General features: G+C 34.2%; 1 protein-coding gene across 1 annotated transcript; it reads right to left on the bottom strand.

Moving 5' to 3' along the window:
- Positions 1-2,530: 2,530 nt before the first annotated feature.
- ZR3 (Zim17-type zinc finger protein) lies at positions 2,531-3,779 on the bottom strand. Its single transcript, XM_078292326.1, has 2 exons — positions 3,623-3,779; positions 2,531-3,128 (listed from the first exon to the last, which is right to left on the bottom strand). The coding sequence occupies exons 1-2, from the start codon at positions 3,711-3,713 to the stop codon at positions 2,722-2,724; spliced, it is 498 nt and encodes a 165-aa protein (XP_078148452.1). The 5' UTR covers positions 3,714-3,779; the 3' UTR covers positions 2,531-2,721.
- Positions 3,780-15,040: the final 11,261 nt, after the last annotated feature.

Raw genomic sequence — 15,040 nt, 5'->3', positions numbered from 1 at the left:
TTTAGATCAACTAATTTTCTACCTATCTAAAAAAGGTTAAAAATATAAATTTTGATAAACAAATCTTTTTTCTCATATTAATCATGTAGATGTCTTGATCCGCCAACTGTTATTAAAATATTAAATTTCTAATTGAATATTAGCCATCCGATTAAATAGTCTGTCTTTTTTTTTATTCTATGCATCATTTTTATTTTTTTTACGTGTAGAAGTCTAAATTTATATAACTATGTACTCGCCACATGTACTCATCAACGTCTCTCCAGCGCTCTCTATCTCACATAATCTAAACTTACTCCCTTTTCCTCATTTTTCTTTTGAAAACTTTTCTAAACCCCCTTATTTGATTGCCAGATACTTATTTTTCTATTTATTTCCATTTTTTAAATGTCACTTAAGGAATTTATAAATTGATTAATAATTGATTGGTCATGTCTTCATTTCTTTCTATTTCTTATATCAATTAAGGAATGTTATTTTTCATTTAACGATATCATTTAAGTAAACATGATTCTATTATCTATTTTAGGTACACAAATGTATATAAATTTTAGGCAGAGGAAAATAACCCTTGTCACAATAGCAAGAACCATAATATGACTACATAATGTGTCTTAATATGATATCAACAAATAAAACAACTTATTTTGATGATTTTTTTCCTCTTGTTTCCCTGTTAAGCACCGTATAAAAAAACTGATATGTACCATTAAAAATAAAGCTCATAAGTATGTCTTTAAAGAATGGACTTTACATTTGTATGACAATATATTGATCTATTTTTTTTATTATTGAATCATTATTCTTTTGAGTGGTCTATATTTTTTTTATGAAAATGTGTGATTTTGTATGAGAATTTTTTTTTGTTCTCTTATAATATGTCTCCGTTGCAACACACATGTACGATACTAGTACTTTTTTATATGAAGATCATGTTAAACAATTCATATCGATTGTTTGGACTTTGAAAACAGACATTGATTCATGGTAGGAACCAATTCGCGCTATACATAGTACCATAGCCTCACTTGCATATGAAAACTAATAAGTTTTTTTTACCACTCGACTTTAACTTAATTCAAAAATTTATAAAATTTGAATGTAAATATATCACTCGTGAACCAATTCAATAGGACTTGACATTAAGTTCGTCAAGAGCTTGATAAGCTTAAGAATACTATAGTTCTACTCGGCGAACTATAAGAAAATGATCGATTTCTTCCGATATTCATATATTCTATTTAGATTGTGAAATAATACTGAATTTTCTAAACAGGATGACCAAAACACTATAAATGACATTTGAGGATGCATTTGGTGGTGCATTTTGAGCTTCACCTTCGGACCGATTTTTTTATTTTTGGGTTAAAGCCTGTTTAAGCCGATTAAGCCATTTAGATCAACTTATGTGTGCTGCTTGATTTGAATGGTCTTGAACTAATTCTAAAGTAAACAAATAATACTTTTGCTAATTATATTCTTCGTTCTTACTTTTGCTTTTCAGAAATATATCTTTAGTTCTTTACCATTTTGAAAATGGGACCAAATGGGATTGTTGGAAATTTCGTCAAAAAATGGTCAAGGAAAGTTGTTGCACAACACACAACAAAAGATGAAAGGCAGTAAAACAAAAATGATACCAAACAGCTTCTCCGCTCAGAAAGAAAAAGTTTTGTTATTACTAATTTCTCAAGTAAATAACAGAAAACAAATGGTCAAAATGAAAATTTTAAAGATCAATATAGGAGTTTTGACAGTTGAAGGATCATAATGAAAAAGATGAGCAATAATTTCATGTGTAATTTACTGTCATTAATTGTGTTGACATTATTTTTACGGGTAGATAAAGTTACATTGGTTTTGCGAGTAAATATACATACCATAGGTACATTCTTATGTGGCCAAAAGATGATAAACATGTACTTAGCAATAAATCTATGTATAATGTGCTGCAGAGATTCAATGTGCATGTAAATTTATTTTTAGTTATCTGTTTTTCTATTTATGAACTTATTCCTAATAGTATCACAACCCTAAACCATCAAAGTAACTATGCATCAATGCATATATCGAGTTAGTCTTAGACAGCAGACTTATCGATATATTGCAAATATATATAAACTTACTATATATAGTACAATGTAACTCAGTAGTTACTTTTGTGGTGAGTGTTATAAAAAACCGGACCTCAATCGAAAATATGAACTGGATTTATCTGAGGCAAACATTTTGAGTCATTACGATTCGGTGTAATTATTGCCGTGTGTAATAATTTAAAATTTACAAAAGCAAGGCAACATAAGCTAAACCAGAATTTGTACATAGGAACCAAATTCTGTCAGGTCTTATAAAACCTTTCTTTTTTGCCCCAACAGGATTGCAATATGACCTTAACAAATGAAACCATCCCCCCAAAATGAGTACATATCCTCTGAAAGTAACGTAATTGGTGAGTTTAGAATCAGACCGTTTGATCTGAATCGAAGCTAATCCAAGCTATTCACGGGGATGCTTTAAGATTCGTGCAAGGTATAATGTACAGGCCCAATTCAAACTCACCTTTTGAGGTACCTTAAACGATGTGAATTCTCTCCCAAATTACCCACTAAAACAATTCAACATCAGGTATCTAGACAAGTATCCCACCAAGTATACAAATTTCTACTTAAACCATCCAGCTGAAAAATAAAGATCATTCTCCTCAAAATAAAATAAAAAGAATCATGAAGACTTGCCAGTACCAGTGAAATCCTCAACCGTAAAATTCAGGGTATCAACCGAACCTTTCTTCACCTCTTCTCCTCTAAGAGCCAGGAAATCCTCAACACTGCCTGCTTCACCGAACCAACCGAGTCGATCGGCAATCAGGTGCAAGTTGTTGCACCCGGAACAACGCGCCACCACAATGCCCTTTTCGTACGACTCACGAGAAGCCGTCTTCATGGATCGAGTATCGCACACCTTGCATGTAAATACCATTGCCATGTCATGCCTTGCCGACATCTTCAAGTTTGAAAATGCCTTGTATGTCACTTTTGGTTCTTCGGTTTCTGGGGATTTTGGGTTGTCTTGAAGTTCAGTTGCTGGTATTGCTGATTCAGCTTTTGTACTGGTAAGCCTAATGCCACCTGTCAGATGCGAAGAACACCATATGTTTATAATTAGCCTCGTATACAAACAAAGTAATATGAATCAAGAGTTCAGGATTCAGTACTGTTACGTAATCAATATTCTAGTATTTGACTTGCTTTGGACCTGGAATTTATTTGAATTGGTACCTATTAACCTCCCTTCTGATTATATTTGACTGAACACATTGGAATTATATAGGATTTAATGTGATCAATCTGTGGTCCTTTCTATTAGGAGCACTTAAATTTGCTCAATTTACTGCTTCAACCACTCAATACCACAATTTTCTGGTACTAAACAAGAATTGTGTTATTCCTAATTCCAACAGTAGAGAAACTATGATACCAAATACCAGTCTAAGTTATCTCTCTTAATTTAAGCACCCAAAACTTTAATACCACCAGATCACAACGAAAAATCGATGTAAAACGAAGGAAATTAGGGACCAAGAGCAGAAAAAATAAGTAACATGAAAAAACGAGCTCCGCACCAGTAGCGAATAAAGGTCGAGAGAAGCCGGCCTGGTTTAGACCGAGAACCGAGCCGAACCGCCGCTGAAGAAAGAGGCGAACCGCAGCCATGGCTTGATAAAGAAGAAACCAACAAAACGTCAGAACCTAGCAACTCATCGGCGAATAGAGCACTCGGAGACGAGAATTCATATCCTCTGCATTAACTCAAAAGGGAATCTTTTGAGTTAATGAATCTCAATCATCTGATTTGTTTCAAGATTCGTGTAAACTAGATCTGCACTAATATTAAAGTCCCCTATATTATATGCAGGCAGTGTAGTAATATTAGGTAATATGCGGCGCATATGCGTATGCGGTTCCGAACCGCATAGAAAATCAATATGCTGTTTAATATGCGGTTCCGCATATGCGGCCGCATATTAGGCCGCATATTTTTGACCGCATATGTTTTAACAGGCCGCATATAATCCTTGAACCTGTTATTTGTTCTAACTATTTGTATTTGTATTTGTATTACTATGTATTATTATGTATTTGTACTGTTACAGAACTTGTTGGTTTTTACCTGACCAAACTGATAATAAATCAGCTGTTATTCCTTGAACCTGTTATTTAGATCCCAACCATTGGACTTCATTGATGTTGGAATCGGAATAACAGTAACAGGTTACTGTGTAATTCTCAAGGAAATGTATTACTATTTGTATTACTCTGTATTACTAATTTACTATTACTGATGATATTGGCATGTTGTCATTACTATGTATTTCTATTTGTACTCATAAATTCTTATTCCTATTTGTATTACTATGTATTTCAATTTTCAAATATATATGAATTCTTATTTTAAAATCCGCATAGAAATCCGCATATGCGGCCGCATACCGTATATGCGGTATGCGGTGCCCTTCCGCATACCGCATAGAAACCTAATATTACTACACTGTATGCAGGTATCAGATTAGCTCTATTTTTTTTTTTTAAAAGAGGCAAAAGCCCATTTTCCATTAACCGAAAAACATAATTACAAAAGGGGTAATTACCAGCATAACAGCCAGCAATTGTGTTCAATCACCTCATACTACTGGTGATATATAAAAACAGAATATAGAAATAAGAATCCATAGCAACATAACAACAAGCCATATAATAGAGGTTCTTAGACACCAAAAGTAAACTAAAGAGGCTGCAATGAAACTACTCAGCAGAGGGCTAATGTTGTAATCTAGATACAAAAAATTCAGTTGATGTTGTGCTTTCATGGAAGGGAGGTAGGCTCCGATGGCTGATATGGGACTATCTCCAAGGGCATGTACTGAGCCAAGGGGATGGCGGCTTCCAGGACTGGCATCCATTCCTCAATCTCTTGCTTGATCCTAGCTTTAACATTTCCCGACCAATAAGAAAGTAAAGATTTAATTTGGAGAATTAAAGTTCGGGCTGTTCTAGCAGCACAATTATTAAAACAACTATCGTTCCGATATTTCCACAAAGTCCAGCAGACTGCACAAAGAACAATGAGAAAACAAATTCGATCAAAAGTATTTAGGTTGCAAGCAAAGAGAAGAATATCTTCAAAGGTGTGCCATTCATGCATGACATCTTGACTTTTTCCTAACCAAAACCATATTTGTTGTGCTAAGTGGCAAGTAAGAAAGAGATGAGAGATCGTTTCAGGTATGGTGCAAAACTGACATGTTTGATCCCCAGACCAACCCCTGACAGAAAGGTTATCCTTGGTTAGGATTGAATTGTGGGCAATTAACCATAAAAAAACTCTAATTTTAGGTGGTACCGGTAGACTCCACCAGATAATATCTTGAGATACAAGGATTATACCGCGAAAGTTTAAAAAGTTATACATAGAGTGAGTAGTAAACTTCCCTGTGTGGTCCCATCTCCAGATGAGCTGATCATGAGGAGATGTAAAGGAGGTGGCACTGATGATGGTAAGGACTTCAGTCCACTCAAGTAAATCAAAGCCCTCTAAAGGTGTTCTAAATTTAACTCCCTTTCCTTGGGTATAAACCACCTCATTTAAAATAATGTGTTGGTTGGTACATTTGCTAAACAGGGCTGGAAATCTAGCAGCCATTGAGCAATTACTATTCCAAATATCGGTCCAGAATTTACAAGTTGTTTGAGCACCAGGATTGTATTGCACACTAATGGACCCTATGTGTTCTAGGCCTAAAATTGCTTTCCAGAAGGGGGAGGCAGGGACATTGTGTTCTATGTATTTGTATATAAGTAAAGATTTCCAAAATGCTATGTATGAACTATTTTGAAACTTCCACCACCATTTTAACAAAAGAGAAATGTTCATTTCAAAGAGATCCAAGAGTCCCATACCCCCAAACTGTTTAGCTATACAGACATTTTCCCAAGGAACCAAAGCATATTTTCTTTTTGTCTCAGTTCCTTGCCATAAAAATCGTCTTCGAATCTTATCTATTTGCCGGATAACAGTAAGAGGTGCTTTAAAAACTGAGAGCGCATAGAGAGGGATTGTAGATAAAACTGAATTAACTAAAGTAATTCTACCTCCTATGGACAGTAATTGACTTTTCCAACTAGGCAGTCTATTTTCTATCTTATCTACAATGAATTGCCAATCTCTAACTGCTAGTTTTTGTTTATGCAAAGGGAGCCCTAAATAATTAAAGGGGAAGGCCCCCCATTGACATCTAAATAACTCATTAAGATTAGAACCAACAGGATCTAGGTTTAATGGATGCATGGCAGTCTTATCATAGTTGACTCTAATGCCAGACAAGGCTTCAAAAGCCATCATGGCCCACCATGCAGATTCAACATTGTCTTCCTGAGCTACCAAGAAGAGAATGGTGTCATCCGCATAGTGACAGTTTGTAATTGCTGTGCCATCGATACAAGCAGGACCTAAACCACGCAATACATGTGATGCCCTACCCTTAGAAAAGATTTTGCTAAGTGTATCTGCTGCTAAAATATAGAGAAAGGGAGAAAGTGGGTCGCCTTGTCTAACTCCTCGTTTACAATAAAAGTAATTAATGAGTTCGCCATTAATTGTCAAACAGGACTGTGAGATGTACAGCCATTGTGTAATCCATTGGAGCCACTTGTCTCCAAAATTTCTACTATGCAACATTTCTAGCAAGTAGTCCCAATGGATTTTGTCGTAAGCTTTTTCAAAATCGATCTTAATGACTACACCGGGCTGCACAGATTGTTGACAGGAATGGATGATTTCTTGACTAACTATCATATTATCTAAGATATTGATGGTATTTTGGTAGCTTAACAATTTAATCCCTAATTCCAATACAATTCGGTCGCAAGCGCACGACCTTATCGCTTAGTAATTTGGGTATCGAACCACAGAGAGGTATTGTAAGTACTGGTTTACCGGTTTTCAATAATCTAGACAAGCAAATATTGAGTGATTTTTGTTATAAACTGAATTATAAAAATGCTGAATGAATTAACTAAATCCAGGATGAATTATAAACTAATGCAGGCAAAATTTCAGAACCTCAGCCTGAATTCCAGACAGAATGCAAATTGAATTATCTGAATGCGACTTGAATTAACAGAATGCAGAATGAATTCCAGAAACAGAAAATGATGAGAAATACCAGAGGGAATGGATATCTAGGGTTATGGTTTCACTATGATACTTTTAATTATGTATTTCTAATTGTTTTTATAATATTTGGGTTGCAATTATTGAGGGGGTGTTATCCTAAGGTAGATGTTTATCCACTTTCGTGGCTTCGCACCGTATCTAGATTAAATAGGTCTCCTACGTTCGTGGCTTACCAGTTTTAATCTAAACCCATTAAGCTATTTGATAACCCGTGTTTTTCCCCAAAAGCCTTTTGGACTACTTTCGTAGCTCCGAGTACTTAAGTTTGTTTATGTTGTTCTAGCAATTCAATTTCTCCTTTCGGTCCATCACCAAATTCACCTAATATTATTTGTTTAACTATCGCTATTTTAAAAAGTATTTCTAATATAAATTTCTCCTTTCGGTCTCAATTTATTATTAGCGCATCCCTTAATAAAATAAGAAATAATTAAACAAACCAAGCAAGCATTCATAAACAAATCAATATGACAACCACAAATAAAATTCAAACAATTAAATTAACATAACAAAAGTATCAAGTTACTCCCATATCCCTAGATAAAATGTTTAGCCAAGCATAATTTCAACACAAACGCAAGTCATATTTGATTGCATTAAAATCATAAAAGTAAAAGAAGAAGGATTAAGAACTCCCTTAATTAGGCACGGCTCTCGCTTTTCCTTCCCTTTGCCTCTGGCCGAACTATCAAAAATGAAATGTTTTTGTTTGCCTCTCGCCGACTTCTCCCCAAATTCCAACTAACGAAAAAATCCAAAGATGCAAAAGTTAAGATGCCTCTCATTTCCCCCCAAAGCCGAATATATCATGTCACGCTAAAATCCCAAAATTTTGGTAATTAATTAATTCCGCTCAATCAGCCAACCATGCCACCCAATTAAAATGCAGCTTCAATTTGGAAACAAATATGCGCCCCCTGAATGCCTTAGTTGACCAGCCAAATAAAACGCCTTAATTGAATTTGGTAAGAATTGATGCGGTCATAAATTATGAAATCTCTTAATTAGTCGAATTCAAAGATTTATCTCCTCCATTTGTTTCTCCATTTGGTTTGGTATTCTTGATCTTCTGTGCACATGCAAATCGGACGGTTTTATGCTCCAAATCTGCAATAATTAACAACTTGCGCAGTATCTTGTGTCTCGACTAACATTAGCTAAAACTAAACAAAATGACAATTAAAATGCAACAAAACATGATAATTAGGATAAATTTTGGAATCAACCATGTGTCAAATATTGCGTAAAATTATGGTTTATCAGATATACCTATTTTTCAGGAAGGCAGATTGACTGGGATCTATAAGTCTAGACATTAAGTGTTCGAGTCTATTGGTTAGTAATTTAGACAGAATTTTAAAACTACAATTGACAAGGCTAATTGGTCGAAACTTCTTAATTAAAGTGGCATCTTTTTCCTTAGGGATGAGACAAATACAAGATTTGTTAATTTGATGTAAGTCGAGAGTATGTTCGAAGAAATGGTGAGTAAGGAGCATCAGATCATGCCTAACTAGAGACCAATAGAATTGGTAAAAATGAAAAGTAAAACCATCCGGGACAGGAGCACCATCAGGATTAGATGCAAAAACAGCCTTTTTGAGATCCTCTTCAGAGAAAGGTCGTTCTAACTCCCATTTTTCAATAGCTAAAAGTTTGTCAGTTGGATCCCAGAAATTAGGTGCTAGACTAGCAAATTTGGTGCCAGTAGTTCCTAACAGATCTTTATAATAGTCGACTACATGATTTTTGATATCCCTAAGATTAGAATTGAGGTGGCCATCTATTTCTAATGCATTAATTCGATTTTTCTTAGACCTATGTGTAGCTATGGTGTGAAAGTATCTAGTGTTGGCATCCCCACCCTCTAACCATTTCTGCTTAGTCTTAGTTCTCCACTATTCTTCTTCCTCATGATAAATTTGTTCTAACTGTTGTGTGAGGTGAATCTATTGTTCACCCTAAGAGGTGGTAAGTTCTCTATCATCCTTGAGAAGCTCTAACTCATGCAATAGAGTTTTGAGTTGGGTTTTAGTTTTTCTTTTTTTACCATAAAAATTTTTGGACCAGCCTTTGATCCGAGTTCTGACATGTTTAAGCTTTTTAACCCAACTTTTAGCAATATCCGGAAGGGTTAAAGGATATTCATTCCACCACTTGTTCATTAAGGTGTTGAAGTCCTCTTGTTCAGTCCAGAGAGGATCAAACCTAAACAGTGGAGGGGGGTGTTGGAAATGTGAGGAAGTATGAAGAAGAAGTGGACAGTGGTCAGAACCAAGACTAGATAGATCATGAATAGAGCTAGAGTGATAGTGTTAGTCCCATTGTAGTGAAGTAAATATTCGATCTAAAAGGGCAAACCTGTGACCATTGGACCATGTGAATTTTCTAGTATGGAGTTTATGTTCAACTAAGTTAGATGCATTAATGAAAGAATTAAATTTCCTACTAACAGGAGCATCAAAATTGGGTCCAGATTTGTCCTCTTTTTTCCTAATGCCATTGAAGTCTCCACAGAGAAGCCAAAGGTCTATAAGAGGATTAGCTCTATTTAAAATCAAACGGTTGAGATTCATTAACTTAAAAAAGAATGGTTGAGATTCATTAACTCAAAAGATAGCAAATAACCAAATACCGAGTCTGGATGAAGTAACTCAAATTTTCAGACCGTCCGATCAGAATCCGGACAAATCCGGACCGGAGTGGAATTTACAGATCTCCATTAATATTCGTATCAAAACAGATCTAACAGTCCAGATTGATCTCAAAATTTGAGCTATTTGGATGAATTGAATTCGCAATTCCTTGTAATAATAACTGAATTAATTTTTTTATCATTTTAAAAACGGAAATCTCGTGCTCAATCCTTTTGTCAATTTATATTTTTAAATGTTTATATATTTATTTTAAAAAAATAAATTTTTTATAAGCTATTTTATGTATTTATTTTTTATTATTTTTTTACCGCTCTCGACCTCGAAGTAAGTTCGAATCAGATAAACCAAAAGTTAGATTTAAACGAAGCTCTGGGGGAGTTCAATATCCGGCTCCAATCTCGAGGAAGAGTAATCCAGTCTGATACTTATATTTTTAAAATAAAAGTTTTATACTATTATAATATAGGGATTGACTAATAGTCCTCCTACTTCAGTCCCCTATCTGTCCCCCGCACTAAAAGAAAAAAAAATAGTTTAAACTGTGCTAACTACCACCAAAGAGCAAGATTAATGCTATTTTATTAATAGTCAAAACGTATAATATTCATACCTACGAATTTATAGTATTCATACTTATTATTAGAACCATTCGTCATATGTAAACACAAGCTGGAGGGGACCAGTAACGACCACTGACGTCTTGTGACAGCCTGGATTGGGGACCGCAATTGTTTGAAAGCGACATTTGTCAAGATTGGGGACCACTACAGCGAATCTATATATTATTTATATCTAAATAAAGAAGTATTCATATCTAAACAAATGAAGTATTCATACTGACGATTATGAAGTATTCATACATGTTTGAAATAATTTATACAATTCAAAATTCAAAGTCAGATTCATCTCTCTCACCCCACCTCTTCCAAGAAGTATTCATACTGACAATTACGAATTATTCATGCATGTTTGAAATAATTTATATAATTCAAAATTCAAAGTTAGATTCATCTCTCTCACCCCACCTCTTCCAAGAAGTATTCATACTGACAATTACGAAGTATTCATACATGTTCGAAATAATTTATACAATTCAAAATTCATTGTCAAATTCATCTCTCTCACCCACCTCTTCCAAGAAGTATTCATATTTAATTAATGAAGTACTCAATATCTAACAAATGAAATATTCATATATATAACTATTCATATCTAACTAATGAAGTATTCACACATGACACTAACAATATTCACATCTGACACTAATAATATTCACACCTGCCCAGATTGGGACCAAGAAATATTCTCAATAGACTAGTATGCATATCTAAAACAATGAAGTATTCATATCTAACTAAAGAATTATTTATACTGACGATTACGAAGTATTCATACATTTTCGAAATAATTTATACAATTCAAAATTCAAAGTCAGATTCTTCTCTCTCATCCCACTCTTCCAAGAAGTATTCATATGTAACACGAAGTATGCATATCTAACAACTGAAGTATTCATATCTAACTAATAAAGTATTCATATGTTGCACTGTGACAACCTTTGCTGGGCTAGCATGGACCCCCTCCAATGGTGCACCACGCTCTCTCCGCCGAATCTTGACGGTGCACCATGCTCTCCTCGTTGGATCTCGACGGTGCACCACGCTCTCCTCGCCGGATCTTGACGGTGCACCACGCTCTCCTCGCCGGATCTCGACGGTGCACCACGCTCGCCTCGCCGGATCTTGACTGCCATCACAACTGTCGGCGTGGGTAGATGGTGGCGAGTAGTAGAGGAGAAGAAGAGGGTGAGTTTTGAGTTATGTTGAATTTTTTTTTTTTCTAAGAGAAGATTGAAAAGGATGGGTTTTGACCACGTGAGGAAACAAAAAAGGAAGGTTGTTAGGGGGATAGATAGGGGACAGATTCAAAGGGGACAACATCATTACTCTATAATATATTTACAAGTAGAATTCAAATGTGTAATGCTTTTTATGATTTACATTACTCGCGAGCTTTCATAAAAAAAGTAAAAAAAAAATATGTTTCAAATTCTTATCTTTGTTTTTAAAATCCAAATCATTGATCCAAACCATTTAACATGATCTTGTGTTTTGAGACCAAATTTTATACTTTAAAAAAAATTACTATTATTTAAGATAGGTACAAAATCATTGTTTTTTTATAAGATTCTCAATTATAAAAAAACAATAATTTTGTATCTATTTTTAAAAAAAAGCAAACTTACTTTTTGTAAAATATAAAATTTGATATCCAAGCACATTATAATTTAGTGATCATATTAAGCTGTTCTAATCGACTGTTTAAACTTTGAAACAAAAAAAAAATGTGTCGCACAATTGGGATATGAAAGATACGAGGCATTTGAACCCGGCTCATATTTATATTAGTGAAAGTGAATAATAAAAAATTATTTTCACAAGTTCGAAATCCAGGTAAAATGTTTTTTATGGACATTAAAGTAGAAGGCTCTATTAATGAATATCTCAATTCATCAATCCATACAATATTAGAAGTAAATGATAAATTCAGAATTTTATTATAATAAAAAAAAGAAAGACAAATGACATGTGCTAAACAAAAAGGAGGTAGGACGAGTAAATCATTACTTGAGGAGGAAAGATGAAAAATCAGGAAACACAAGAAAAGAAAAGGTGCAATATATAAATCATTACTATCACTATCACCCCAGACACCTGAGGTGCAATATATAAATCTGGACCGTTCTTTTAATGTGGCACTAATCTTAAAGCTCACTCCTACGGTCCCAAGTGGTTCCGGATTGAGTTTGGCCCAGCTGAGATTAATCTGAGCCGTCCATTTTTTTAATTGTAGCTCAGGTAGGGTGGTGAGACACGGACTCCAATTATTCGACACATTGGGCCTCAGTTTGAAAAAGTAATTTGGGCCTAACCTCCGAAAATTACATTTCGTTGAGGGAGCGTTGTTCCATTTTACTTAGATGCTGGATGCCTGGATCCTTGTAGCATCATTCTTTGTTTCCTAATTTTTTTTAGGGATGTGAATCTGCTGTTCTTTTTCTAGAAAAGCAGGTTTCAATTTTTTTTAATCAACTATTGAAATATTTTCAACAGTTTAGATTTAAATGTGCGGAATCTCAAAATAGCAGCATATTCGGATTTCGAAAAAAGAACGTCAAATCTGGACTGTTGTAAACATTTAAACAGTTAAGATGAAAAAGATGCAAGAACATACTTTTCTAATAGAAAAACAGCGAATTTGATTCTTTTTTTTTTTTGCATTTGCAAATCACACCATACTTATATATCCGTATTTGTGAGAGTTTATATCCACTGCATAGTGGAATTCATATCACCAAAGGTAACATAATATTATTTTTAGACCAGGATCGTTCGATCAAAATTCACACAGAAATATTATGTTATTTCAGACTGAATTGGTATAGATTCTGATTAAACTGTCCAGATTTAAACAGTCATATTATGTATATGAACTCTTGCATAGTGAGCTATGACTACAGATTCAGATTTAGTAAGATAGCCTACCGCGCGGGTAGAATGAAGAATTCTAGTCATCCAGCTTGGCTTGACACAAATCTCAAAGACCTCCTACATCTAACATTGGGCTATAAAAATATCGCTAGCTGAGATTATATACAGTGATGCGGTACTCCAAAGAATACGTTTCCTTATGACAGCGAGGTGCTATTAGAGTGGAAAAAATGGCACAGCGGAGTTGGCTCCGTCACAGCATGGTACGGAACGGTACGACATGTATGACTGTTCCGTGTTGTGACTCACGTGTCTTGTGCCGAGATCAGTTTTTGAAAATTTGGCACGGCATGTCACGCAAAAGATCCGGTCATGGCACGGCATGTAATCACACGAGTCACGTGTAATTAGGACCGTTAGGTCTTAATCAAATGATGAATCTTGAATAAACTAACTAAAATTTTGAAAAAAATAGTTAAACGTGAGAAACATAACCAGTTACGTTTGGACATTTAGGTCTTAACCATTTGCATGCCGTGACCACCCCTCAACATTTTGGTCACAGCATGGCACGTGTTATTGTTCACTTGGTCACGGTATAGTACAGCACAAGAAAAAGTCACGGCACGTTTTTTCCATTCTAGGTGCTATTGTGAGCATGACGGGTGAGTGTTATAAAATATAATTAAGTAAAATCAATTATTGCTCTTTAAAATATCTTATGCTAATTTGGGAGGTTAAAACTTAACCAGACGGTTCAAGTCGACTATAACAAGTCCTACCATGACTTCAGCGTTATAGTGATAGAAGTATAAACATTTATTTATTTTCCTTCTTTCAAAATAAGTGATTTAAAAAATTTACCGCTTCCATCAGCGAAAACAAACTATAATTGACAATTTAATAAAACCGTAAACCTGACCCAAAATTCTTCCATTTCTTCCTTCCCGCCCTTAACTCCACAATTCTCCTAATATGTTCATTAATATAAACAACTTTGTTGGTTGTTAACTACTAACTAGTGCTCTATTATAATACATCCAATTATTAGGATACATATATTTAAACTATTATTTAAATTAATAAAATAAAAAATGCAGTTCTATTCTTAATTATTTAAATAGAACATGTATTAAATTTGAATTAATTTGAAAGACATTTATTACATTTTATCAAATAATTAAAAATTTCTATGTTAGAATTTTAATGACTTTATGACAAATGATCAAATAAATTCAAAATTAACTCAAACTTAATAAATGTCTACAATTTAATTTTAAATTTAATATTTATATATATATGTGTACTATAAGAATTAAATGTACAATGCAGCTAGAATTACCAGTTTAAATTAAATTCATGACTGATTCTAATACTTGTGCTAGCCAACTAGGAAACATTTTTCTCTTCCATATATATTTTTTTCATTTATTTTTAGTGTGCTCATGCCTCTCGGAGTGCGTGCCCCGTCTTACTCTTGTACACAAGCATATCTATAACCTCGTAAAATTAGGTAAAATTAGAAACAAAAAAAAAATCTCCTAAATTTTTTTTTTTTGCATGAGCTTTTTTATGACTTCGTACAATTAAAATTCCCAAATTGATGCTGCAAACAGTAATGAATTAATTATTCATATATTTGGAGATACAAAAGAGGAC

This window comes from Carex rostrata, chromosome 25, assembly GCF_964058835.1.
Source record: "Carex rostrata chromosome 25, lpCarRost1.2, whole genome shotgun sequence".
Taxonomy (NCBI): domain Eukaryota; kingdom Viridiplantae; phylum Streptophyta; class Magnoliopsida; order Poales; family Cyperaceae; genus Carex; species Carex rostrata.
Note: the sequence above shows the minus strand (reverse complement) of the source record. Positions and strands in the feature narration are given on the sequence as shown.

Excerpts from the sequence above, each read along its gene's own strand:
- ZR3 (XM_078292326.1), bottom strand. The coding sequence starts at position 3,713 with ATGGCTGCGGTTCGCCTCTTTCTTCAGCGGCGGTTCGGCTCGGTTCTC. Across the intron at positions 3,129-3,622 it reads TCGACCTTTATTCGCTACTG|GTGGCATTAGGCTTACCAGT; the intron begins GTGCGGAGCTCG and ends CGCATCTGACAG.